This window comes from Odocoileus virginianus, chromosome 21, assembly GCF_023699985.2.
Source record: "Odocoileus virginianus isolate 20LAN1187 ecotype Illinois chromosome 21, Ovbor_1.2, whole genome shotgun sequence".
NCBI lineage: Eukaryota > Metazoa > Chordata > Mammalia > Artiodactyla > Cervidae > Odocoileus > Odocoileus virginianus.
Window position 1 is genome coordinate 42225223 of NC_069694.1, and position 27802 is coordinate 42253024.

The following is a 27802-nucleotide window of genomic DNA, read 5'->3' on the forward strand; positions in this document are numbered from 1 at the left end:
GCTTTCAGCATGAAGCATGTCATAACTAACACCTTCTGTAAAAAGTTCTAAGACAATTGACAGCTATGTGATTCACTTATACATACTGAAAGAGAGATTTTATTCACAAGAAAAGGCTCAAGAATGACTTCAGTTTGTGGAACAAGTTTTCGAAATTGCAAACTTGACATGGAACTCTTCAGCAAAGATAGATTGAACTCTTCAAATCTCAAAGCAACAACCAATTGAGAAAATAATACAGCAAAATTCCCTCTTCAAAAAATTATCTTGTGGCATTAACACTGAAATCCTATTTGACTCCAAAGTGTATTGAATACATTAGCATATATTATACTTTCAAAAGCCCTATTTGTGGGCAATGTTTTGATCAAATTTATATTTGTGACTTAATTACTAGAATCTTAGCAGAGGAAAAAAATCTGAATGCTGGCTGAGAAGAAAAGAGGAACTGAGCCCCCCCCCCCTTTTTTTAATGGGCTAGCAATCTGAATTCACAGGGAAACAGAAATAATCACTTCAGAGCTTTGTCCTATTTTTAAGTTTCTTCAAAGCAAAAGTACCTGGCTTACTACACTTCCTGATTTCTGCTATTCTAAAAAGGGAAGACTGAAGCCAGTGAACTAGATGTTCCTTTGTGATGGTGTCAGGAAACTAGAAGGCATGTTCACTACAGGTATGTAAAACCCAAACTGCATGGACCCAGGTCTAAATGCAGTTTATTAAGAAAACTCTTGTGGTTGAATTGCTAATTGGCAAATGGAAAAGAAATGTAAAATCTGAGAACTCTTGGAGAGAGGCAAACCTCAAAGCCTGCTGTAATTGACTGTAGACCAATATAGTCATCACATTCTGAGTAACAGCCGACTACTTTCCCCACCTGTCAAGAGCCTGGAATAACACAAGCATGATGAAGTGAATGTATTCCTTTCCAAGCCTCTTAATGTATCATGCAAATACCATAGTGCCAAGTTGCTTGAAATCAGAACTGCACCTTAAATTGACAAGCTTTGAGTCATTCACCACAGCACTTCTGCACCTTCACACACACCTGCCACTTTCATAGAGTTGCTCAATAAATGCTGATGGAATAATGACTGGATTTACTCAAGGCTGTAGATCTTTCTTTCTCTTCTTTTTATCAAGTGCCTGGATAAGACTGAATTTATCAGATAAAACCAAGACAGATCATTTTGATCACACATCTACTCACTTAAATATAAACTCATGGCAAACCCCCCAAAACATGTTAGACCTTACTTACTTGTATCTCAAAAACAGCCACTGGGTGATCCATAATCCAACTAATATAATCCCATTTATTTCTGATACAGAAAATGCCCATTTCACCCGATCTATGTAATCAAAAAACTTGTCTGGGAGTGGAGGGCTGAGTTCCTTGGGAGGGACCCTCTCGTGCACAACCGTGATCATGACGGTTGTCAGGACGAGGTTGAAAAGCGCGTACACGAAAGCAATGCCCGTTTTCCACCACTCGAGGGGAAATTTGTTCCTCGATTCTGTGGGCATAGCAATTTGGATATAGTCCGGGTACTTTTTGGTGCCCTTCCGCAACCCATTGGATAAGCTCTTAGCTTTACTGTTGCCATTTTTGTTCTCTTCTTCAACAGGCTCAGCAGGTCTTGTGTAAGTGTTTGCAGGATCATTGGTTTGGTTTTCCATATGTTCCTCCAGTTTTGCTGTCTCTATGATATCCATTGTCCCCTGGTCTTCAGGTCAAAAAGAAGATGGTAAAGTTCTTGCTCTTTGTGGAAACTCGACTTTTTTTAATCCTTCTATTTCCAAGATCAACATGGACTCTTCAGACTTATCTTGTTTCCTAGTACAAAACATAGATGGTCTCCATCTCTCTAGGGTTCCTCCTGGGCCACCATCTGCTATACGATTACCACTTTCAGGAAAGGAAGCCAATTTTCTTTCCCCCAAAGATGTTACTATCCCACCTGGAAAAACAAAACAGAACTCTGTTCAGAAACCGTGCTTGTCCACTTGTCAACCATCCAAAAACAAAAACATTATCAAAATAAGGAAATAAATACCAAAGCCATTTGCTTTATAAATATATCGTCAGAACATAGTTAAAAGCTGCTGAGATGGAGTTTATTTATAAAACACTGAGCTGTTTCATCTCGGAATTCTTCTCTTCTTGAGCTGATTTCAGTATAAATAGGAACATTCTAATAAACAATTCCTTTTAAATTTCTTTAAATAAAAGTCAGGACCCAGCATTGCAAACACTTCAGCAGACACTATCACTTGTTGCTAACCATGAAGTCATAATAAGCCAGAACCTCCCCAGAGATCATATCATTCCTTCCTAAGACTGCATCTCCTCTACGAACTTAAAGAATAAAAAACTGTAATGAGTTGCTTACATGTATGGAAAATTGTTACTCTCTGAATCTGTCAACTTTCTATTTTCATAGTAAAAAACTAGAATCTTTAAGTGACTACTTTTCAGAACATATTCAAGATATTTTAAACAGTACTAACTCTGTTTATCCTTTTACAGTCAGATTCATACCATACAGAAGGAACGCTGGCAGCCTACAAAATAACACAGTGAAAAGATACCAAAGCCTTACTAGCTATCTCTCATTTAGGGAGCAAATTCTACTGGTTTCTGGAAGAAGAAAATAATTTACTACAACATGGTGAATTAGTAACCGAGAACATTTCCACACAGCCACCACAATTTCTATCCGACAATAGAAGCAGGCACCCAGAGGACCAGCTCAGATAACTTACCCACCAAGACACCAGGGACTAAAGGTGCTCTCTGCTTGAAGCTCCACAGGCTCCAAAGAGCAGAGACTTCTCTCCCCAGCACAGAGTACCAGCACCACCTCTTTTATATGGGCCAGCAATACAGCCCCAGCTGTTCTCAATTTAGGAAAGCAGTATTTTCGTCCTGCTGTAGATCCCAGCCACCTGAAGAGGTTTCCAAACCTCGTAATTAGTCCCCACGCAGAGGACACTGTACAACTTAAGCACAATCCTTTGCATTTTAAAGACCTCCCTTTCAGAGTAACCTCAGGGGGTGGAAATTGGGAGGGGGAAGAACTCAAAGTGATGACAGCCAAGCCTTTATTTAACAAAAGGACAAGGAAAGAAAGTTAAAATGGCACAGACAGTATGGACAGGTAATATTTGTTGACAGTTGTGAATGGTAAACAGATCAACCAGAAATGTTTATTGTGGACCTAAATGTCCCGACACTGAGGGATGTGTAGGGGCAAATAAAAAGAAGTTAAAAAAAAAAAAAATACACGCCAACCAGAATGCCACCCAAAGAGCTCAAAGTCTAACTGAAGAGGCAGAACCGAAGTGATGAAACTTTGAAGACGGACTGACATATTGTAAGAAGAAGAAGAATGAGGTGGATGGCTAGCTCAGAATGTAGCTCTAGTTGTGTCCCCAAAGATGTGTCCACAGAAAGGCACTGTCCATTTCCGAGGAAGTGAAAGCAAGAGGAAAGTTAGCCTAGCAGGGCTAGGAGGATCACTAAGAGATGGAGATCCGCTAAGAGTTATTAGCTAAAATTTCGGGCCCCTCACCTTTCTCCTGGCCCTGGGAAAAGCCTCCAGATACTCAGGCATCAGAGCAGAGTAAGAAAGGACCTGGGCCCCTCTCTGTAAAACAGGTCTGATAGAGACTCTCTGCAGCGCCCTGGCCCAGTATTGTGGGAAGAGTAGGTCTAACGAAGAGGTGACTCAGTAAGTCTTTTCCAAAACAAACCATCAACATCATGGACAACTACTTCTAATGGAGGTACCAAAGCACTAAGTCAGCCATCACTTGTTTCTTTTTGCCAACTTCAGGCTGCACCGCTCATAGCATCTTGCCAAACTATCATCCAAATTCCATCCAACTTCACTACTCCACAACTGCTCTGAGTTTGGTGTTTGTGAGTGAAAGCAGCTTGTAATTTTGAAACCCAGGTCCACTCTAGTAGACATACAGATGGTCTTTAAAAGGTAGCTACCTAATTCTGGAACATGGAATGTAGAACAGAAGAAAATAGTTGCCTTTTTTTTTTTTCATTTTAAAGAGGAAGCATTCCGCTATCTACCTACTGGGACAAGTGTGAGAATGACTGAAATAATTAATCATAAAGAGCTTTGTGCTCCTGGGAGGAAGAGCACTCTGTGAGTACAAAGCCCATTTATTGTCATTAGTGGCAGGATTGATGTTTTCCTTGGGGTTTCATTAAGAAGATTAAACATATAAAGCACATCATCATGTGTCAACCAATCTTGGGATGCAACGTTCATCATCACGATGATCATGACAACATACTCATTCCCACGGTGAGACTTTCCTACAAGCAAGTATCTGGAAAGTGGCAAAAGCCACAGCAGCTCCTTTTGAGGCTGGCAACCCCATTAGGTCATTTGTTTAGGGTGTACTCTGCCAGAGCACAAGCAGATGAAAAGCTTCCCAAGTCTTCTTACATTGCAAAATACTGGAAGTTAGTCTAGATAATATTTTAAAAGTTTAAGATCCCTATAGACTAATCTTGCTTTTGAAGGCAAGTGCAAAATTCAGAAACTGTTAGTACAGTAACACTGCTTTGCTAGGGCTTTTTTTTTTTTTTTTCCTCTTTAAGAACAAAGAATGATTTACTACAGAAATACAAGCTTGCAAATTAGGAAATGACTGTAATTTGTATTTTACTAAATACAAAGAAATGTAAACCAAAAAGATATGATCACCTTGAGTGATGTTTAAAAGGCATTGATAAAATTCAGTATCCACTTTATTTGGGGGAGAGAAAGCACTCAACAGTAGGAACAAAAGTGTGTGTGTGTGTGTGTGTGTGTGTGTATATATCTATATATATATATATCTATATCTATATCTAATACAGCTATACTCTTTCAATACCAATATCACAATTTTAGCTGTATAATATGTGTTCTAATATCTAGTGGGGGAAAAAAAATCCTATACTTTTCATCCCTAAGGGAACTTTAGGATCTTTCTGCCAAATTACAAGAAAATACATAATTTTGCTTATACATTTTATTTCACCTCTATTATACCATAAAGGGTTTGATCTTACCATATTAATATAGATTAATCACTTTCTTTTAATAATCCCAATAGTATTTTTCCTATAATTTGACAAAATGATCCTATGGTTCATCAAGGAGTAAAAATGGGAGCAGCACAAGCTTTGTACCAGTAGATAGTGCATTACACAGCTTATATTGGGGCAATGGCACCCAGTTATTCTATTTTGGGAATTTATCCCAGGGAAATAAGGATGTACATAAAATATTTCTACAAGTATGCTTTCAATACATTTATAAGCAGAAATTGGAAGCACTCTAATATCCAACAATAGGGAATTAAATAAAATACAGTCATCATAATATACTTAACATACTGTATTTGGATACAGTAACTAGAAAACTGTGAGACAAGTATATAAATACTATATAAGAAGGATGCAGTATCAAATTAAGTGCAGATTTAGATCTAGATAAGTGTAGAGGGTTTCCCGGATAGTTCGCATGGTAAAGAATCTGCCTATAATGCAGGAGACCCCAGTTGGATTCCTAAGTTGGGAAGGTGCCCTGGAGAAGGGATAGGCTACCCACTCCAGAATTATTGAGGTTCCCTAGTGGCTCAGATGGTAAAGAATCTGCCCGCAATGTGGGAGACCTGGGTTCGATCCCTGGAATGGAAAATCCCCTGGGGGAGAGCATAGCAACCCACTCCAGTATTCTTGCCTCAGTAATTGCTATCAGAGGTTCAGTTCAGTTCAGTCACTCAGTCGTGTCCGACTCTTTGCGACACCATGAATCGCAGCACGCCAGGCCTCCCTGTCCATCACCAACTCCCGGAGTTTACTCAAACTCATGCCCATTGAGTCAGTGATGCCATCCAGCCATCTCATCCTCTGTCGTCCCCTTCTCCTCCTGCCCCCAATCCCCCCCAGCATCAAGGTCTTTTCCAATGAATCAGCTCTTCACATCAGGTGGCCAAAGTATTGGTGTTTCAGCTTCAGCATCAGTCCATCCAATGAACACCCAGGACTGATCTCCTTTAGGATGGACTGGTTGGATCTCCTTGCAGTCCAAGGGACTCTCAAGAGTCTTCTCCAACACCACAGTTCAAAAGCATCAATTTTTCGTCACTCAGCTTTCTTCACTGTCCAACTCTCACATCCATACATGACCACTGGAAAAACCATAGTCTTGACCTGATGAACCTTTGTTGGCAAAGTAATGTCTCTGCTTTTTAATATGCTATCTAGGTTGGTCATAACTTTCCTTCCAAGGAGTAAGCATCTTTTAATTTCATGGCTTCAGTCACCATCTGCAGTGATTTTGGAGTCCAAAAAAATAAAGTCTGACACTGTTTCCACTGTCTCCCCATCTATTTCCCATGAGGTGATGGGACCAGATGCCATGATCTTAGTTTTCTGAATGATAAGCTTTAAGCCAACTTTTTCACTCTCCTCTTTCACTTTCATCAAGAGGCTCTTTAGTTCCTCTTCACTCTCTGCCATAAGGGTGGTGTCATCTGCATATCTGAGGTTATTGATTATGGTCTACCAAAAATGGAAAAGGAGTAATATGACAGAGGTTCAAGGCTTGAAGAAAGGTGCAAGTGTGAGGCTCATGACTCACTCCCAGTTCTGATCTGAGGCTCACGGCCAACATCCCACAGAGGAGACTAAGTGCAGACATGAGCTCCAGTCAACAGGCTAAGAAGCACTTTGCTTGTTAAAGTTGTATGTTGACCTGGTCGTACATTTGGAGTGGTTAAAAAGATAAGATGTATTAAATGTGTAAATATAGTTTAAAAATTAATGAAACTTATTGAAGTCTATATGTGGGTTTCAATGTTTAAAAATATGTAATCTGTTGAAGATAGATGTTAAACACTGTGTTGCTAACATCCACAACTGCAATTATGAATGAAAGAGATTTAGATGTTGCTTTTTAAAGGCTTAAGAAAAATAAGGTCCAGAAACAGAGTTGAATGACCAATGGAAACAAAAGAGCTGATGAGTTTCTTAACAGACTACTAAAGCTTTACCAGCCCTTAAAAAAGAAAACCCAGGGGCTTCCCTGGTGGTTCAGGGTAAAGAGGCTGCCTTCCAATATAGGAGACACAGGTTCGATCCCTGATCCTGGAAAATCCCACATGCTGCAGCGCAACTAAGGCCCTGCCCCACAATTACTGAGCTTGTACTCTGGAGCCTGGGAGCTGCAACTACCAAGCTCACATGGGCAACTACTGAAGCCTAAGCACCCTAGAGCCTGCATTCCACAAGAGAAGCCACAACAGTGAGAAGCCCAAACACAACAGTTAGAGAGTAGCCCGTGCAGCAACCAAAACCTGGCATGGAAATCAATCGATAAAATTTAAAAAAGAAAAAAAAACCCAACTGTCACCATAAAGCCATGAAAAAGCCAAGTTGTAGAATAAAGTGGACACAACATAATAGTTCCCAAATATGTGTCAGGTACTCTGCTTTGTCTATTATATAATTAACCCTTAGGACAACATTAGGAAATACTTTTAAATGTTTATTTATTTAGCTGTGTCGGGCCTGAGCTGGGGCACACGGCTCTCCCTTGCATCACTCGGGATCTCTCAGCACGGCACACGGACTCTCCAGTGATGGCAAGCGGGCTCAGGGGCTTCGGCCAGCGGCTCCAGGGAACGCAGGCAGCATCCGGGCTTAGTCACTCTGGGCCACGTGGGATCTTAGTTCCCCGACCAGAGAGCGAACCTACCGAACCTACCCTGCACTGCAAGGCGGTTTTCTCAACCACGGGACCACCAGGGAATCCCAGGAAATATTTTAAAGAGAAGAAACTGAGATCATGGGAAATGTTCAAGGTCAGACAGGTAGGAAGTGGCAGAGCTCAGATCTGAACCAGGAATTTGATCACAGGAGTCCCTGTTCTATCATAGAGGTCAACAATATAGTCAGTGAAAAAGATTGAGACCATCAATTACAAGTTTTTTTAAAGAAAAGGAGAGATGCATAAACACATAGAAAAGTCTCCAGATAATATAGGCATTTAAAAATCTTTATAATTTTGAAAAAACTAATATAAACTTAGAAAAAAATTTAATATATAAATCACCTCTCTTGAGGGGAGAGGGGAGGAGCCTGTGAAGTATTTCCCTGTTACCCATATTTCCCTTTTAATTATAATTACTGTAAGACACCATTATATTAAATTTATAATATAGATATATTGCTATGTTAACAGGACCCCAGTTTAGCTAAGAAATTTTACGCCTATAAAAGTTTTTTCAGAGACCAAGACATCTTAGCTTTTCCTTACTAACTTTCTTAGAGCTTAATTTACTTGTAAAAATCCTCCTGCCTAAAATGGATAGGTGTTAGTTAGTATGGTTACAGAAACAAGGGTGCCTTATGAGTCATGGCATTCTATTCCAGAAATGCCCATAAAATTTGCTAAATATTTTTACTAACAAGTTCTTGAAAACTGAAAAGAAGACCCACTATTTAATTTAAAAAAAAAAAGATCATGTATATTTGTGAAATACTTTCCCAACAAAAGTTATATGGAAAAGCATCCTTGCCAGACCCTTACAGGTCCCACATCTGTGTGGGACAGATTTAAGTGTGACAGATTTAAATCAGGGAAACAGGCAGGCCTGGAAGGTAGCTTTGTGACACTATTCTGAGAATGGACTGGGAAAAAAGACTTAATTTAAAAGACAAGAATTGAAAAAGGAGCTACTGGGATGACTGTAATTCTGAACTCGGGGAGTGTGATGCTTGGGTAGAGAATAAGCGTTTTGATTTCTGGTACTAATTTGCTATCCCACACTAAGATAGACTAGTTACTTTAGTTCTGTAACTAGTTATTATAAGAAGAAGACTCAGCCTATCAATAGTGGTTGCTGGTGGGAATGGAGAGAGACTGCAAATAGGCTGCCATTTTCTTTTTGGGGTGATGGAAATGTTCTAAAATTATATCATGATGGTGGTTGCACAATTCTGTAAATTTACTAGAAATCATTGAATTATATGCTTAAAACACATAAATTTTATAGGATGAAAGTCATAACTCAATTAAGCTTTACTTTAAAAAAAAAAAGCTATAGCCCATCAAGACACATAGTTTCTAAAGAATTAGAAACCAAAGACTAACCCATGTTCTGTTATTATATATTCCAGGCTCACTTATCCCTTTAAAGTATTGTTATTTACCAGCTGAGCACTTCCTTAGCAGTGACTGAAATAACATACATTTTAAAGTTTTCTACAGACAGGATCAAGAACCAGCAAATAAAATGAAAACTGTTTAACAAAATTTGTGTAAACTGTGCTCCAAAAATAAACTTGTAAGTAAATAAGATGAAGTGACAAAAGACAGATGGGTTTTCTAACAGAACTCATCAAAATTTACTATGAGTTGGATCTCAAGGGGAAAAAGTGAGGGTCTGTTTTCTTTCTCACTGTTTAAAAAAAATCGGTCACTTTAACTGGCGAGGTAGTTTAATACTTGTTGAAATGAATATTTATTGACACAGAGCAAATATTAGCTGTGCAAATTTGAAAACAATTTGGACTCGGAGTATTTCACAAGAAGTGATCATCTGGGGTCTGTCCACAGGGCGCCGCACTCAGCCAGCAGTGACTGTTTCTGATGTCACTAAATTTGATAGAATAAAGTACCTTCACTAAAATCTGCTGTGCAAAGTGTTCCATAGGATGTTTTCAATCTTGTCTTCTATTCCTTGTTCATCTTTTTATTTATGGCTGGAGAATTCCAAAGATTAGCTCCAATTCCAGGAGAAGAATCTTAAAGAGAGGTGGAGTCCCAGGAAAAGACAATTTTAACAATCCCTGGTACAATGTAGAACATGTGGTAACAAGGAAAATGAATGAACAAATGCATAAATAAAGGAATGAGCAAGTAGATGGACAGACGAGATAAGTAATCAGACAGACAGACAGATGAGACCCTGAAAATAGAAGAGGGCTATAAAACAAGGTCCGAGCTAGAGAATATTTTAAATAATCCTTTACGTTTCTTGGGGATATACTCTAAAGCAGAGGTTCTCAGAGTTAAGGGGTAGAGTGGGGGAACACAGGTTTCTCCCAGATACTGGATGATGTCTGCCCCAAGCCCCTTTCCCCGCCTCCATTCCTGACACATCTAGGAGTTGAGAGAATTTCTGGAGGGTGGGGGGAGGGGGGGCTTTCCAGGTGGTTCCTCCCTCTTTTGCCTGTGTGTTTGCAGGGTTTAGAAGAAAGACCAAGATAGGAAACTTCTACTTCCCACTCCTCTATGTATTTACAGCCAGCATGATAAACCCACGACCCTGGAGAAGAAGTAAAGAGTGTGGAAGTCTGGTATTTCTGGTAAAATGCTTACATCTACTGTAGCAGGCAAGCAAAAGACTTTCCTGATAATTTAAACAGACGTTTGTACCTTTAACAACCTGAGCTGTGATTCTATTAATTTCCAAGCAACCCTGTCCAAAAGGTGTTTGGTCAGAGAATTATTCCGCGCTAACTGGTACCACCTGCTCCCTGTTTAATGGTCAAACAGAAGTCGCAGGCACTGGTTTAGTAGAAACACCCTGGGGGCTGTATCAGAAAGGTTAACTCTAACAGCCTAACTGAACAACAGTGGTAATTATCTGCTTCTTCATCTCTAGCTTCCGTATATACCCCAAAGATTTACACACCTAGAAACTGATTCCCATAGGTTTTAATAATTATTACTCTGTAGTAGGAGTCTGCACAGATTACCTACTCAAGTGAGAGGTTTTTAAAAATCATAAAAAACCACATTTCATTTAACATTTTCAAAAGATAGTGGAACTTACATTTTCTTCTAACAGTGGCTGGTCTGAAAGCAAAGCAGAACCTGGGTCTAACAGCTTAACATTATACTCTCTAAAACATATATTTTCTAAACCATATTAGAGATCTCATTCTAAATAAATAAATAGATCACAAAGTCAACAGCATATTTCTTCGTCAACATCAACAACAAAGTTTCTAGATTTGGAAGCGTAGTCTCTTACTCTAGGAAAACCATGAGAAGGAAGAAAAAAGTTTCTTCAAAATAATTTCATAACTCTTTCCTTTAATAAAGCTCCTTTACTACATGCCTTTCAGATTATTTTAAAATATACCTTTTGATTTCTCCCTTTACCATGTTGTGACCAAACTTGGTGTCTGTTTTATACAATTTCAAAAAGTTTGCATAAAATAATATTAACAGGCTATTTAAACGAGTATTCAAAAAAAGTGACATCTTGGAACTTTGCTTGATGTTTACAAGTGCATTAGAAGAAAGTCCTAGCACTCGGAGATTTGAGTGAAGTCATCTTTAAGCAAGAATCTACAGGAAGGAGTTAAATAATCCTGCTCTAGGGTGGAGGCAAAGGCAAAACTTCAGGACAAACATTTAACGGTGGGGCTGTGGTTAGCACATTTCATAGTCGTAAACAGAGGCAAATGCCTAAGAACAGGAAGCTTACTCAATCCCCAGGGCTGCTGTAGGAACAGCACCCAGGTACACTTGAACACAATTTCCTTGTAGAGGTCTAAAGTCTAGAATCAGACATTTCAATATGTATTTAAAATACAATGGGTTCCTTGTTACTATATTTCTGCTTACTGCACTATGTCAACAAAACAAGAAATAGCTTAAAACAACCTCAGAGAGGAAGGGGAACACTTCCTGTTAGCAAGAATTAAAACACTGAAAAATGAAGGAAAAGGGAGGTTCTAGAGTCTGCACCCTCAGCAGGTTAGTCCCATCTGCTTGCTGCAGTTGAGGTGTGTGTTCTCCAGGCTTTGGCAGAGGGCAAAGAGAGCAGAAAGGCTAGACAGCTCTTCAAGTCGTGTGCTGCAGCCCATCTGGCATCCTCAAGGCAGAGCACAGTTTCATATAAGGGAAGGAAAAAGTAGGAGAGGAAAGGAGGCATGGAAGAGCCAAGAAAAGCCTGTATAAAGCCTCCATTTCTCATTCTCTTATGCCAACCACAAAAAGGTTCTTTTGCATGACTGGCCGAATAAGCCACTGCTTTCAAATGGTATGAGGCTATAAAAAGGAATACTTTCTCCAAAGCCATTAAGGTCACTACACTTGGCTTCCAGAACTAAACTACTATGTTGTATTTCAATAAATTATTTCTTGCTCAAAAGCACTTATTTGACCAATGTTTCCAACCTTGGCTTTGGCTTCTGCAAATAACTCCAACACAAGGAATGGCACACATGGAGAAAAGGCAGCAAGAATAACTTAAGAGATGGAAATCCTGAGTCTAACAACGCCACCTTCAACAAGTTTGAGGGATACAAGTGAATGTTAAAATTGGAATTTGAAACAGATCTCTGAAATATTTGCCTATTGAATTTTTACTTATCCTAATAAATGAAGGAAAAGAAAAGACTGTCACAAAATATTTATTTCTTTTTCACCAGAAAGTTTGCATATTAAAAAAAAACTCACTTGAAGAAAATAAAAAGACGTTTGGTTTATACATCTTAGCATTTAAATACTATTTTAGGAAATATTAGTAAATACTGGATATTCAGAATAACTGCCAACAGACATGGTCTGCTAAGGAAAATGAGGCTGTTCAGAGGTAAACCTCAATGTCTTTAGCAAGAACAAATGATCCGGGAATCTTCAGCTGTTGTCAAAACGTTTTGAGGCACTTCTCTCTCAAGACAGAGAGTAGGCTTGCTCAAGAGTTTAATTTCCTTTTGTGACCAACTGTGCTGGTTCACAAAGTTGCAAAGTCTCATCTACAAATGTGTCTTTTGTTGCCTGTTCTACTAAATATTCCCTGTATGGAGCTTGAACCCTCTACCACAAAGCATAGGTGGCTGTTGGTATGATAAAGACCATATCTGAGTGTATTATCTACACACCTTTGGTTTTGTAGTGATCCTTAACCCTTAGCCAACTGTCTGTTCCCCTTAAACAAAAATCCAGAACAGAATATACAGTTCCATTTTGTCTTCTCTTAGAAATACCATAACATGAGAAATTTTGTTCTATACCCAAGATGTCCCTCCAGGAGATAATTAGAAAAAGAGAGAAAGGAGTTTGGAAAGAAAGATACAAGAAAATGAGTCAGAGTTTTTACAAGGAACCCTGAAAAGAGAAAGACAATATAGAAAAGTATAGACATCAGAGCTGATTCAAACGGCTTCTAGGGGCCCAGAGTGTGTCCCATAAAAGGGCACTTACAGCTTGGGGAGTGCGGACGGGCCCTGCAGGTGAGTGAGCATCAGTCCTTTTCATCAAAACCAGGATAGCTCCAAGGAGTTGGACAGAAAACCAAAGAAGTGTGGTAGGGATGGGGGTGAAGGGGGCGTTGACACTGTTAAACCGTAACATAACTTTGAAAGTAGGGGGACTACCTTTACTGAAACATTTCTATCTGAGCAATAGTAAAGAAAGAAAAGTGAAAGTGTTAGTCGCTCAGTTGAGTTCAACTCTTTGCAACCCCACCGACTACAGCCTGCCAGGCTCCTCCATCCATGGAATTTCCAGACAAGAATACTGGAGGGTGTCGCCCTGCTCTCCTCCAGGGGGTCTTCCCAACCCAGGGATTTAACCTGGGTCTCCTGCATTGCAGGTGGGTTCTTTACCACCTGAGCCACCGGGGAGAGAGTGAGTGAAAGTCGCTCAGTCGTGTCCGACTCTGTGACCCCATGGACTATATAGTCCATGGAATTCTCCAGGCCAGAATACTGGAGTGGGTAGCCTTTCCCTTCTCCAGGGGATCTTCCCAACCCAGGGATCGAACCCAGGTCTCCCACATTGCAGGCAGATTCTTTACCAGCTGAGCCACCTGGGAAGCCCTGAGCAATAGTAAATACAACCACAATTGAGTCAGCATATGAAACAATCAGATATTCTATTTAACAGAAATGGTTACTTATCATATGTAAATAAACAAAAATATATCATTTAGCATGTATTTATATGATCTATATTGTATCTATATCTGGCTATATTATTCATTATAGATAGATTCACTACAAGTAACATGTAAAATCCTTTAATTACGATGATCTATTTAATCAAGGCTTTCACGTAGGGCCTTGGCTTTCAGCTTTCTTTCTTTGCATATTAAATCGGCTTTTCATTTCCACAATCTTTGCAGTAAGGGCAGGTGATTTGATGAACCCAACCCCTAAAATACACCCTCAAAAGCCACTAGAAGAACTTGGAAAGAGACAAGAGAAATGGAGAATGATTTCTGCTGGTTTATCCATGCAGTGAGTGAAGAATGATCAGGAAAGGAAACAGGAGTAGAAGATAAAATTCTGAGGCTCCATCTCATAGCCAGAGTTCATTTCCTTATCTTCTACACCTCCTCTGACAAATCCTAAGAAAAGAATTCCTATGACTAAGTGTCTCCCAATTACTAATAACAAAAATTTCCTACAGAATGTCTCACTGACAGATTTAAATACACAAGCTTCTACTCTATTGTAACCTGTGGATAAGAACACTGGAAAGTTACCTTGAAACAAAGCCTATTAAAATATAATTTAAGCTGTAATCAGAAAGAAGCATAAAAAATACAAGGATCATAAATTGTACAATTTTTATGAAAATCTCTCTTTTTAAGCACATGAGTTTTAAAAATGCTTACACTACTTGACATACTAACTACTACTGAGAATTTATTTTGGAACAGTTTTAAATACAGAAAAAAACATTATCCAAAAATATATTTGGTTAAACATTAAAGCAACCTAAATGTCTACAGCAGCTATTTTGAAGAATTCAAGAAAAACATTAGGGCTTCCCTGGTAGCTCAGACAGTAAAAAGTCTGCAGTGCAGAAGACCAGGTTCAATCCCTGGGTCGGGAAGATCCCCTGGAGAAGGTAATGGTAACCCACTCCTGTATTCTTGCCTGGAAAAACCCATGGACAGAGGAGCCTGGCAGGCTATAGTCCATGGGGTGCAAAGTCAGACATGACTGAAATACATTATACTTTCTGTTTAAAAAACAGCATCATATTTTATTTTCATAAAAATTTAAATGCATAACATTAAAAAAAAACAAGTTAATAAATACACTCTAAAGAAGGTAAGGTGTTACTGTTGGTTGTGGGACTTATCAATTTTTTTTTTCCTTTGGCACTTGCCTACTTTCTCCAAATTTTCTGTGACAGAAGTATTCACCCATATATCTATTAATGGATACAACTGTATTTTCAGTTTATAAATATTATATTTAAGATTTTAATGATGAGGAAAATACAATATGATTTCAGCAATGTAAAGATGTATGTTACATATATATTTTTAAAAGTCTGAAGAAAATATACCATATATTAATATTGCTTAATGAATTTATGGGTGATTTTAATTTTTTTCTTTATTTTGGAGTGTATTTTCTAATTTTCCACATTAATTATTGTTGGTTAGATAGCATCGCTGACTCATGGACATGAATTTGAGAAAACTCCAGGAGACAGCGAAGGAAGGAAGCCTGGAGTGCTTCAGTCCATGGGGTCGCAAAGAGTTGGACACAACTTAGCAACTGAACAACAGCAACAAATAATCAGGAAAATGCTAATGGTTATTTTAACTATAAGAGTATTGACAGAGTTAACAGGGAAAATGTGCTTCTGTTCTTTAAAAAGGTATTTTGTTTTGTATAATTTCAAGTATGCAAAAAATGCATCTGTAGAAAAGCCAGAGCACAAGCACACTAAAATATTAAGAATGGTTCTTCAAGTGGCAGGAGCATGAGATTTTTCTCCTTCCTACATCTGTGTATAATCCACATTCAGAAATATTTTCATTACCACTGTGCCATTTTATACTAACAGCTAAAAGTATCAGAAACCGTGTATGGTTGTTGCTGTTATTTTCACAGAAATATTTATCCACTGAAATCTTTATTTCATGTCTTCACTCAGCCTCAATTAACTGCAATAAAAAGCATATGTTTAGGGACTTCCCTGGTGGTCAAGTGGCTAAGACTCTGCGCTCCCAACGCAGGGGTTCCGGGTTCGATTTCTAGTCAGGGAACTAGTTCCCACATGCTGCAACTAAGAGTTTAAATGCCGCAACTAAAACCTGGTACAGCCAAATAAAAATTTTTTTAAAGTATATGTTTGCATTTTGGACAAGTCTGCAGTACTGCTGCTGTAGAGAAAGCCTGGTAAACCAGTGATGTTTTGGATGTTACAATCCTAACTTGAAGTAAACACACAATTAAATTACTCTTTACTTAGTGTTCAACTTTCAAAAAGAGACTTCACTGTACTAAAGTGTGATATCTTCTGCAGGGTTTATTCCCAAGAAGGGTGAAGACTGCTTTATAAATTTCCATATAATGGATGTCATTCGTTCTCTCACAAAAGAAAACCAGCCAGTCATTTAGCAAATCTCCAAGCCCTCTGGGTGAACATTGGTAATTTCTGTGCACCACAAATGTTTTAGGAAGCCTGTGTATTTAAGCACATTTGAAAATCTTTTTCCTGATATTTGGTGGAGTTTGGCTTTGTTGTGGGCTTCTCCAGTGGCTCAGACATAAAGAATCCACCTGCAACGCAAGAGGCCTGGGTTTGACCCCTGGGTCAGGAAGATCCACTGAACCCACTCCATATTCTTGCCTGGAGAATCTCACGGACAGAGGAGCCTGCTGGGCTACAGTCCACGGGGCTGCAGAGAGTCGGACACGACTGAGTGACTGAACACATACATATAGCACATATTAGGTCACGTGGCTCGCCACGATCCCCTTGCTGGATGTGGAAAACACCAGATATTCAAACATTAATATATCTGAATGAGACACAGGGATATATTGACACTGACTTGGGTTATCAAGAGGAGGAGGGAAGGAGGGACTGAAGCGCCTTTTATTTTTAGAAGTTTAGATTTTGAAATTGCAGATCAATGATTCTGAACCTATACAACTCAAATCACATTATCCATCAAGATGGGACTAGTTATATTATAAATATTACTTGTACTATAAAATTGTTGCTGTTCAGTCACTAAGTCATATACGATTCTTTGCAACCCCATGTACTGTAGCCCACCAGGCTCCTCTGTTCATGGGATCTCCCAAGCAAGAATACTGGAGTAGGGTGCCATTTTCTCCTCCAGGGGATCTTCCCAAACCAGGGATCGAACCATATCTCCTGCATTGGCAGGAGGGTTCTTTACCACTGAGCCACCAGGGAAGCCCATACAATAAAATACCATCATACTAATACAATGTTAGGTGAAGAAAGTTACAAAATGGTATATATAGCACGATTTTTTTACTGTGGGGAAAACTGTGCTATGCATAAATAAACTATGTAGTTACTAGAAAGGTGATATTATATGGAACATTTCACTTTTTACCTTTTTGTGTTGAAAAAATAAGTAAGCAGCATATTTTGCTTCTATTGCCTAAGAGCAAAGATAATTGTTAATTCAACAATATTTAGTGAGTACATACTCTGTATTAGGGTTTGTTGTAGGGACACAGCAGTTTTTTAAAAGTCACTTCTTTCATGGAGGTTAAATTCTGCTAATGTTGTACTACAACAGCAATAAAAAAATTTCAAGTGCTATGAATAGAAATAAAATAAGAGGGATGTTTAAAGTAAGATCACCAAGCTTATGAAGCAATATTCAATTTTAAATTTTTAAATGAACACTCATTATGTGGGAAAAAAATCAGTACCCCATCAAGTCAAATGAATATCAAGAACACCTATGTTTCAAGTTGCTGAGACTCATCACAGTAAACAGCTTCTAGAAACTTGTACAAATAAAACTTCTTGAAACTAAAAAGGAATTCCACTGAAGATGCTCCCCTACATACTCAATTGTAGATTTTTGCCTTTGAGTTCTTTTCCATTTCTAATAGATTAAAATAATGTATATGTGTGTAAAGTATTCTAGTTATCTTGGTCATAATGGACTTTTAAAAAACTGACAACCCCAGTACACTCTTTAAAGAAAGATTTAACCCACATGGGGCTTTTAAGAAGAAAAGTTTAAAGATGCGATATTATAAACACAGGAAGATTAAAAACAAAAATATTATGTGGGAACAGAAAAGTTGAAGCTGTCATATAGCTAACAAGGATTCAGAACTCAATTTGAGTTTTGATGCAGAAGTTATATTTCATCTTAAACAAGTAGGAGAGAAACTACAGATATCAAAAAACTTATAAAGCTATTTAATGAAACGGTGACCAATCTCAAGATAAGCAATACTTGAGGGTTAGATATATAGTAAATGTTGTCCGCACTGCTGAAAGCTTAGATGAGGCAGATGAATGGCTGGCCAATTAGAACAGAGAATTATTTCTGGCTTTCTGTTCTGTGTGGATTTCGGCTATAAGTGCTCAGGATGGTAGCAGAAGGCTGGCTCCTGTCCTCAAGAGATTTTTGATTAAGTAACTCCTACCCTCCCCCCTTCTACCCAGAAGCCACTTAAAAAGATGAATGAGCAATAAAAACAACTTTTATAAACTAGAGAAGAGCCTCAGACACATTTGAAGTTTAGTAAAATCGTGTATCAGATAGAAGTAAAAGTCAAAAGAAAACTCAAATAATGAACATAAAATGGGAGATGAGGGAAGACATATATATATATCTTAGAAACTTTAAATGTCTAGGGTACACAGATGAAAACTGAAAACATTTTTTTTTTAATGTAGAAGTCTTTTTTAAATGCCAAGCTCCACAGATCAGTAATGAATAGAAAATCATTCTATTCAGTTTAGCACTGGTCTATCCTTGGGAATGAACTATGGCCAGACTGTTTTCTACAGAGTGAAGCAGGTTTAGAAAAAACACAAGATGATTAAAAGCATTGTCTCTAAACCCGAACCTCATGCTAAAAAGCAGTCAGGAAACGCTATAAACTCAATGCTCAATTAGCATCCGGAAACTAAAAGATGTAATTCCATATTTAATCTTATTTCCATTAAATGCAATTTTCATTGATGATTCTACATAAAGATTACTCATTTGAAATTTTCTTTTAAAAACATGCTATCAAAGTGAAAGTTGCTCAGTCATGTCCGAATCTTTGCGACCCCACGGACTATACAGTCCATGGAATTCTCCAGGCCAGAATACTGGAGTGGGTAGCCTTTCTCTTCTCCAGGGGATCTTCTCAACCCAGGGACTGAACCCAGGTCTCCCCCACTGCAGGTGGATTCTTTACCAGCTGAACCAGCTGATTCTTTACCAGGGAAGCCTAAGAATACTGGAGTGAGTAGCCTATCCCTACTCCAGCAGATCTTCCCAACCCAGGAATCAATCCAGGGTCTCCCACATTGCAGGCAGATTCTTTACCAATTGAGCTATCAGGGAAGCCCTAAAATATTTTTTAAAAATTGAAGCAAAGTAACAGTCTATAAGTTTTTCATATTCTGATTTTGAAGGTTTTTTGGTTTTGTCTTTGCTTTTTCCTTCTAACATCTCCTGTAACATAATATGCAGTAATAAAGATATTAGAAAAGTGGGAGCCTGTTTCCAAGGCTTGTACTGAACAAGAGTAAAAATGACATTCCAGTTAATATGTTTCTATACTTTAGAGGCACATCTTGAGAATGTCAAAAGGAATGATGGGTTGATGAGGGGTATCTTTAAAGGACATGAGTGAATTTCATTTGTGGGTGGGGGGCCTTCCCTGTGGCATAGAGGTAAATAATCCGCCTGCAATGCAGGGGACGTGGGTCTGATCCCTGGGTTTGATCTCTGGGTTGGAAAGATTCCCCTGGAAAAGGAAATGGCAATCCACTCCAGTATTCTTGCCTGGGAATTCTCACGGACAGAGGAGCCTGGCAGGTTACAGTCCATGGGGTCACAAAGAGTCGGATATGACTGAGCATGCATGTGGAAGGGTTATTTACAGGATAAATAAAACCTCAGTGATCCTCTCAGCTTCAAATTCCCTCCTCTGCTCCCCAGTCAGTCAGCCCACATCCCATCCACTTTAATCCTTAATCTATTTTACCTCATCTCTTTAGCTTAGTTCAGCTCACAAACACCTTTCCTTATAGAAAGCATGAATGAGTCCAAACATATCAATAGCCACAACAAATTTCTAATAGATTAAATTTATCTACCAGAAAGACAATTTAAAAAATATTTTTTAATAATAATAAAAGCTGGGACTTCTCTGGTGGTTCAGTGGTTAAGACTCCGTACTTCCACTGCAGCGGGCCCAGGTTCTATCCCTAGTTGGGGAAATAAGATTCCGCATGCTGTGTGGCACAGCCAAAAAATAAAATAAAAAATAAAAAGAAAGCCGAGTTGGATACTAGGTATATACAGCACTACTAGTACTTTGGACTGCTGGATACAAAGTGAAAGTATTGCTATTAAGAGGAAGTGGACAATCGAGAACAGGCTACGAAGAAGACATGAATAATCTTGCACAAGGCAAAACTGGAGCCCCACAGACAGTCACTGCGGGAAAAGGAGTGAACAGGTGCTTAACGCAGCACACCCTCCCTCTCTGGTTTTATTCCCAGTCCATTTCCTGCTTTACTGGCTCCTTTAAAGCCCTTGAATGGCTTCTATTGGCCAAAGCCCACTGCTTATTTTCACTTAAAAACCAAAAAAACTTATAATAGAAATGTTTCAAATTTTGTATTAAAAGCAGAGAGAATAGTATAGCAAACCTCATCAGTTACCATGATCATCATGGGAAATCTATTTCAACTATCCTCTACCCTGAGTTGTTTTTTTTTTTTTTGGAAAGAATCCCAAACATCATTTCACTTGTAAATATTTCAGTATGCCTCTTTGAGGCTATCTTTAAAAAAAAAGAAAAAAGAAAAGCTACTGCCATTATAGGTAAACAAAATAAATTCTGTTTCCTTAATAACAAATATCTGGTCAGATCACCTTTCCCTAATTATCATTTTTCTATGGACTGCTTCTTAGATGCTGGTGTGTCCTTCTGTCGGGTCCACTGCTTAAAAGGACCTTCATAATCTGGCTTCTGCCTTCCTTTTCAGGCCCACTTTGAGACTCACTTTTTTCCCTTTCCCTAAATCCTGTTTCCAGACAGAGTTGCTTAATTTCTGTTAATGTTTAATGCTTAATGTTCCCTTCACATGCAACATCCGCTTTCCATATAATTTTTCAGCAGCCCAAATCTCCTTTTACTCCCACCTTCATGCTTATATATATGCCAAGAAATCTTTCCTGCTACAGTTCCTGGACGCAGAAATCAACAGTCAAACACTGCACTCACCATCCAGGGAGGTTACAAAACCTAGTGCACCCTTTCTTCAAGTCCCCACCGAGACACCAATGCCAACTTATAACTACAGCTTGTCGGGACAGAAACCAACCTTTACCTCTGGGGTGCTTTGCGTCTGATAATTTCACCATTTTTTACTTTGCCTTTTGACTGTATATTCCTGTATAATTACTAAACCTCTTATAAATGGTGTTCTGGAGGTCAAAGAAGACTTTAGTGCAAAGATTTCAGTAGTAAGAAAATGCACGGAATTACTTAAACATTATATTTAATAATCATGAAGCTTTCAAATGACAATTAGATGTTTGGCAAATATCGAGTTGTGGAAGTGGCAGGGACAAAGAGCTAGCGGCAAAAGAATGCCCCAGGGCTTCCCTGGTAGCTCAGCGGTGAAGAGCCCACCTGAGGTGGGAAGATCCCCTGGAGAAGGGAGTGGCAGCCCACTCCAGTGCTCTTCCTGGGGAATCCCAGGGACGGAGGCGCCTGGAAGGCTACAGTCCACGGGGTCGCAGAGTCAGACTCAGCTGATCACCCATGCCGTATTTTAGCGCAGCATGTTCTGACCCCCATGATATAAACTCCTTGATGCAAAAAAAAAAAAAAAGAAAGCCTCTGATGCACAGCATATAGTAAGCTTTTAAGAAATGTTTCCTTCCTCTACAAGCACCTATTGTATAGCACATGGAACTCTACTCAATGTTATGAGGTTTGAGGGAGATTGGATACATGTATATATATGGCTGGGTCCCTTCCTTGTTCACCTGTAAATACCACAACATTGCTAATCGGCTACATACCAATTCAAAATAAAAACTTAAAGCAAAAAAAATAAAATTAAAAAAAAAAACTAAAGAGGCAAAAAAAAAAAAAAGACTTCTTTCATCTAATTACACTGGAAACACCTAGTGTTGTAGGAGTACAGAGAAGCACAGAGGAAGGAATGATTAACTTTTCTACAGGTGACTCAGTGTTAAAGGAAGCTGGACCAGTATTTGGGCCGGTCCTTGAATTTACTGGGCTAGGGGGAAGGACTTTTTAGGCAACAGGAATCACGTCATCAGCAGAGGGGGAGTTCCAGCATTTCAGGTGTGACTTGATCCAAGCTGCACCAGTTGATCAGTGCATTGAAAGAATGAAAACAGAGACCTCCAAAGGCTAGTGTGCTGCTTTGAAATAAACATGTAAACATGTTTATTTGATTAAATAAATCATTGGAACATAAAGGAAGGCAAGGAAATGTGTTGGCTAAGGTGAAAATTACTAAGCTCAAATCTGTACCCTCAATAAAGTAAGGTAATTTATTTGGTTAGAACTTTAGTAATCAAGATAACAAATTCCTACTGCAAACATTTTTCTAACAAATAGACAAACAAAATAAGTGAACTCCAAAATTTATTTGAATCATTTGAGACATTTATGGCTTCCTCTGTTTTTGAAAAGAAGTTATGTATGTTCAGTATAATGGCTAACAAAGTTTTCCATCAAATAACATAAACATTCCTGATGAAAGACTGAGAATCTAAATTAATGGGAATTAATCCTAAAAGAAATCAACACTGAATATTCACTGGAATGACTGTCGCTGAAGCTGATGCTCCAGTAGTTTGGCCACCTGAGCCAACTCATTGGAAAAGACCCTGATGCTGGTAAAGACTGAAGGTAAAAGGAGAAGGGGTACCAGAGGATGAGATGATTAGATAGGATCACCGAATCAATGGATGTGAGTTTGAGCAAACTCTGGGAGATACTGGAGGACAGAGGAGCCTGGCGTGCTGCAATCCATGGAGGTGCAAATGGTTGGACATGACTTAGCAACTGAACAACAACAACAAACTATCAGTTATAAAATAAGCTACAAGGATATACTGTATAAGAGAGAAAATAAAGTCAATATTTTATAATAACTATAAATGGAGTGTAACCTTTAAAAATTGTGAATCACTATACTGTACACTTGTAATTTATGTCTTATTATTGTATATCAACTATCCTTCAATAATTAATTACTTCGGTTCTCTTTAAAACAAGTCAAACTTAAAAGCATTTGCCCCAAGTCAACATTCTACACTCAGAAAATTATTCAAAGTATAAGACTGCATATAAAATAAAGCTACCTTCAATGAAAAATTCAGTGAATGAAGCACTGTATAGTGTGGCTTTAGGGAAAGTGAGAAACTTTATAGAGTTAAATGGGTTTTTCTCTTACTTTTTACAGAGATCCCAAAGCTAACCTTTGTTGCTTCCTTGGTGGCTCAGATGGTAAAGAATCTGTTTGCAACGCAGGAGACAAGGGTTCTATCCCTGGGTCAGGAAGATCCCCTGGAGGAGGGCATGGCAACCCACTCCAGTATTCTTGTCTGGAGAATCCCACGGACAGAGGAGCCTGGTGGGCTACAGTCCAGGGCGTCACATGGAGTCAGACATGCCTGAGTGACTAACACTTTCACTTTACACACACTACTGTCCTACCATGGGCTATTAGGATGAGCTTTTGAGCCAGCCCCGAGAGACACTCCTCTAATCTCGTTCCTCCTCTTGACTTCACAGCAGATCCTTCCCTGGGAAACTCCTCCACCTGACAGAACCAGACTGCAAACTCAGGAAGAAGAATGTCTCCTAATTTCACAACTCTCTCCCATCACCCAACCACTGCTGGGCCAGTAGGCCAATGTACTGCAACACAATCCAATCTGCTACCATTCTGCTTTCCTCTCAAAAAATAAATTCAAGAACACTTAAAAGATCAGACTGGGATTTGATGTCAGGACTTTCTCGCTTTACCAATGCTCCTCCCATTTCTTTTGTCCAGCCTATGGGTTTGTAGTTTGCAGCCTACACAGGGCATCCCCTCTGCTGGCTTAGAAGGTGCAAGCACAGTTCACGACTGATGTGCGTCAATGTTGCTGGCCACCGGCCAGGTGCCTGGCATTCAGAGGCACTAGAATAGCTGTGAATGAACCTGTCATCTCACACACTGAGAGACTCCAGCCCTGTTGCATCCTTCTCCACAGTACCATAGGCACCTTTCTTTTTCTAATGGACTCAACAACGTATCTGCATAATTATAATTTCCATATGGGATACAAGACCCCAAAATTTCACCCAACTTAGAATGCTTACTTTGTGTGACTGCATCTTTAAAAAAAATTTGTTTATTTATTTGGCTGCTCCTGGTCTTAGTTGAGGCATGCAGGATCTTGAATTTTCGCTGTAGCGTGTGGGGTAGTTTAGCTATGGCTTGAGGGATCTTTAGTTGTTGCATGCAAAATCTTAACTGTGGCATGTGGGCTCTAATTCTCTGAGGAGAGATTGAACCTGGGTCCCTGCATTGGGAGTGTGGAGTCTTAGCCACTGAACCACAAGGGAAATCCCTGTGTGACTACATTTTTATTTTTATTTAATTTTTTGGCTGTGCTACAAGGCCATGGGAGATCTTAGCTTCCTGACCAGGGATCAAACTCATGCCCTCTGCATTGGAAGGGCAGAGTCTTAACCACTGGAATGTCAGGGAAGTTCCCTGCATTTTTAATTATAATGTATCTTACATAAAGAGGAGGATAAAACATAAGGTATAAAAAAAATAGTAAAGCAAAAACACACATAGGTTCAGATACCCTGGAAACTCCCAACCAATCTCCATGATTATATCCCCCTGCACCCGCCTAATCCTGCAGTAGTTTTTTGATATATAAATAATTTTCTAAGTAAGAAATGCTGAAAACCCTTGGAGAGGTTTCTTAAATGGAGCTACAGTGTCTATAATTGCAGTTCTCAACATGATAAAAGAATAGATACATCCCTAAAAAGTTCTCACCTATCGTTGGGTGTTCCTTCATTCCTACACAGTTCTACCTTTCCCCACTCTCAACCCACCATGCCCCACCACTTACTTAGGGAGTTGCCTGGAGGGTGGAGGATGTGATTGGGGCTTCCCCAATATTAGCTTGTTAATATGCACAACCACTTATGGAGTAGGTATCATTATCACCTCCATGTGAGGCATGAGGAAGTGAAACCCAGACATTCAGCAAGTGGTGAGAGGCGGGATTTTATTCCAGGCAATTTTAGCCACGCTGCTAGATTTTCTGAAATCTTGATCTGTTTTTACAATTTGGAATGTGCTGGCTTTTTTTTCCCCTAAGAGCAGTGGATATGCTTCCCCATGAGTCCTTCTGGGGAGATTTCACCTTTTCTTCCTCCATGTTTTCTTCCCACAGTTACCAGTATTAACAGATAACAGTGTGTTGAGGTGCGTCCTTCCAGATGTTAGCTGGCCCCACTGTCTAACACAGCTCCCAGCTCCGGGTCATCTGGTACCTTCAGTGCCTGTGTGAATGTCTGTCCAGCTCCCCAGTGACGTACGAGAAGGACACTTCCTGGAAATCTGGCCGATGGACATTTCACTGGGGTGAAGTGTTTAGAGGGTCTGAATCACTCCTGTTGCCTGGTAACCTGTTTGTATTTGGCAGGAGGAAGGTGACTCAGGCACAGGTACAGTCAGGCGCAGGACAGATATTTATTCAGTGCAAACTCCTCCCAGCACTAGACTGTTGATTTCATGTTTAACCTTGACACTGCTCTTTCTCATGTCATGGGGAAGGGGGAGAGGCACTTTCAATTCTTTTTAAGTCTGTGCTCAGATTCAACAAATCCCTCGCAGCTAAAATACAGCCTGCTTTATTTCTTCCACTGAGTTCTGAAGAAAAGCTTTAACAGAGAAAGCAATTATAGGATTCTAACACATAAAAGTGAACTGGAATTATAGGCTGTCATAGAACTTACCTGCCATCCCCATAAAAATTCTCTCATGAATTCATAATTGATGTAACACATTCCTAAACAGCCCTGAGTCACTAATTCTGACCTCAGAGTCAAGAAGGAATTTTTTTCAGGCAACCAAAGGGTTGACTCATTTGGTGGGCCACATTCCAGGTCAGAAACACTATTACACCTTTACACATATCTGTCTTTTTAACCTGAAAGAAGTGGTACCACAACAGAAGTAGCTTTAGAACTGAAGAGGTTCACCTTCAAACACCACCATGAATATAAATCAATGTCACTGGCAGCCTAAGGTCACCTCTCTGAGTTTTGTCTTTAAGCATAAATTAGCACCCATGCCTAGGTCACTGTAGGAGACTAAACTCTAGAATAAAACACCCTGGGTTTGCATTTCATGACATTTCTCCACTGGTTATTACTAGTTCCCTAATACTTTATGGAACCACCTTTCTTCCTAGTCATTGGTATGCATGAAATATTCAAAGGGGGAAAGTGTTTTGAAAAAGCCACACACATGCACACATATCAGATACTGTGTGGCCTTTTGTTTTGTCCTTTTCAGCCTTCAGAAGCCATCTAATTTCTTTTCTTTTTTAAAGCAGCTTAAAGACATAAATCTTTATGCTTAACACTTTTTATCAGTTTTCCATTTGAAAAATTTTAAACAGGATGTTAATATAATACAAAAACAGCATGCTAATATAATACAATGCTAATATAATAGAATAAAGCAAATATAAGCTTTATTTCCATCTTTGGGCCTTATGTCCTATTTGGGCAAAGATCTGCTGTCCTAAGTGATGCTTCCAGGACTACTGATTTGCAGTTAAGCTTCAGAATCAGAGTATATTTAGGGATGACACTGTCTGGCTAAAATTCTGTGGCTATGAAGCCAAAGGAATTTGAGTAAGTCCATTTACCTAATAACCAAAGTACAGAAAGTTAAAGCAGTAAGTTTTTAAGCCTAAGTATAGGCACTGGGAAGACCAAATAACCAGCTGTGGACCCATCCATTAAACATAAAACCTTCCATTCCCAGTACCCATCTTGTTGCCTCCATTTGTTAGATATAAACGCTAAATCACAGAAATCTAAAGCATTACACACTTTACAACAGAACATGGACTATATGTCAAGACACAATACCAAAGTCAATTCATTGCATGCTAAAAATATCTGTGTCACTCACCACTAACACCAATACAGACAGACAATGTTAGTCTTTCCAAGCTGTTTGGGGCAGGGACCCCAAGACTCCCAGTTTGATGATTCACTAGGACTCACAGGACCCAGTATACAGTCGTACTCATGGCTGTTTGTTACAGCAAAGGGATACAAAGCAAAATCACCTAAGGATAAAGTTATGTGAGGTAAAGTCTAGAGATGACCAGGAGCAAGCTTCCAAGGGCCTTTTCCCAGTAGAATCACACAGGTGGTGTTTAATTTCCCGAAAGCAGTTGTGACAACACCTGTGAAATACCGTCTACCAGAGAAACTCATTAGTGACTCAGTGTCTGGGGTTTTTATCGGGACTGGCCATGTAGGAAACTTCTGCGAGGCACATACCTAAATTCTATACTCCTGGAATGCAAGCAGGTATTCAACAGAAACCAATACTGTTTGCACAAACAGTTCAGGCACGGTGAGCCATTCTTACCAGGAAGCAGTGGGAACCCCCTCCAATCTATGTCCCCATGTGCCACCCGTCAAGGGCTAACCTTGCAAGCACTGTTCTAAGAAGGGCAGTCTCAGGCCTGCTGGGTC

At 39.3% G+C, this 27802-nt stretch overlaps 1 protein-coding gene across 7 annotated transcripts in view; it reads right to left on the reverse strand.

The window, feature by feature from the left end:
* SGMS2 (sphingomyelin synthase 2) overlaps positions 1-27802 on the reverse strand; it is a 91768-nt gene that overhangs the window by 22675 nt on the left and 41291 nt on the right. For 5 of the 7 annotated variants that reach the window (XM_070452244.1, XM_070452241.1, XM_070452242.1 and 2 more), the window contains one exon: positions 1262-1961. In XM_070452244.1, coding sequence (XP_070308345.1) covers positions 1262-1716 — 455 coding nt within the window. In that variant the 5' untranslated portion in view covers positions 1717-1961. Of the gene's footprint in view, positions 1-1261; positions 1962-2057; positions 2740-2766; positions 4012-27802 lie in introns of those variants that run through there. The other 2 variants (XM_020901959.2, XM_020901957.2) reach the window with 2 other exon arrangements.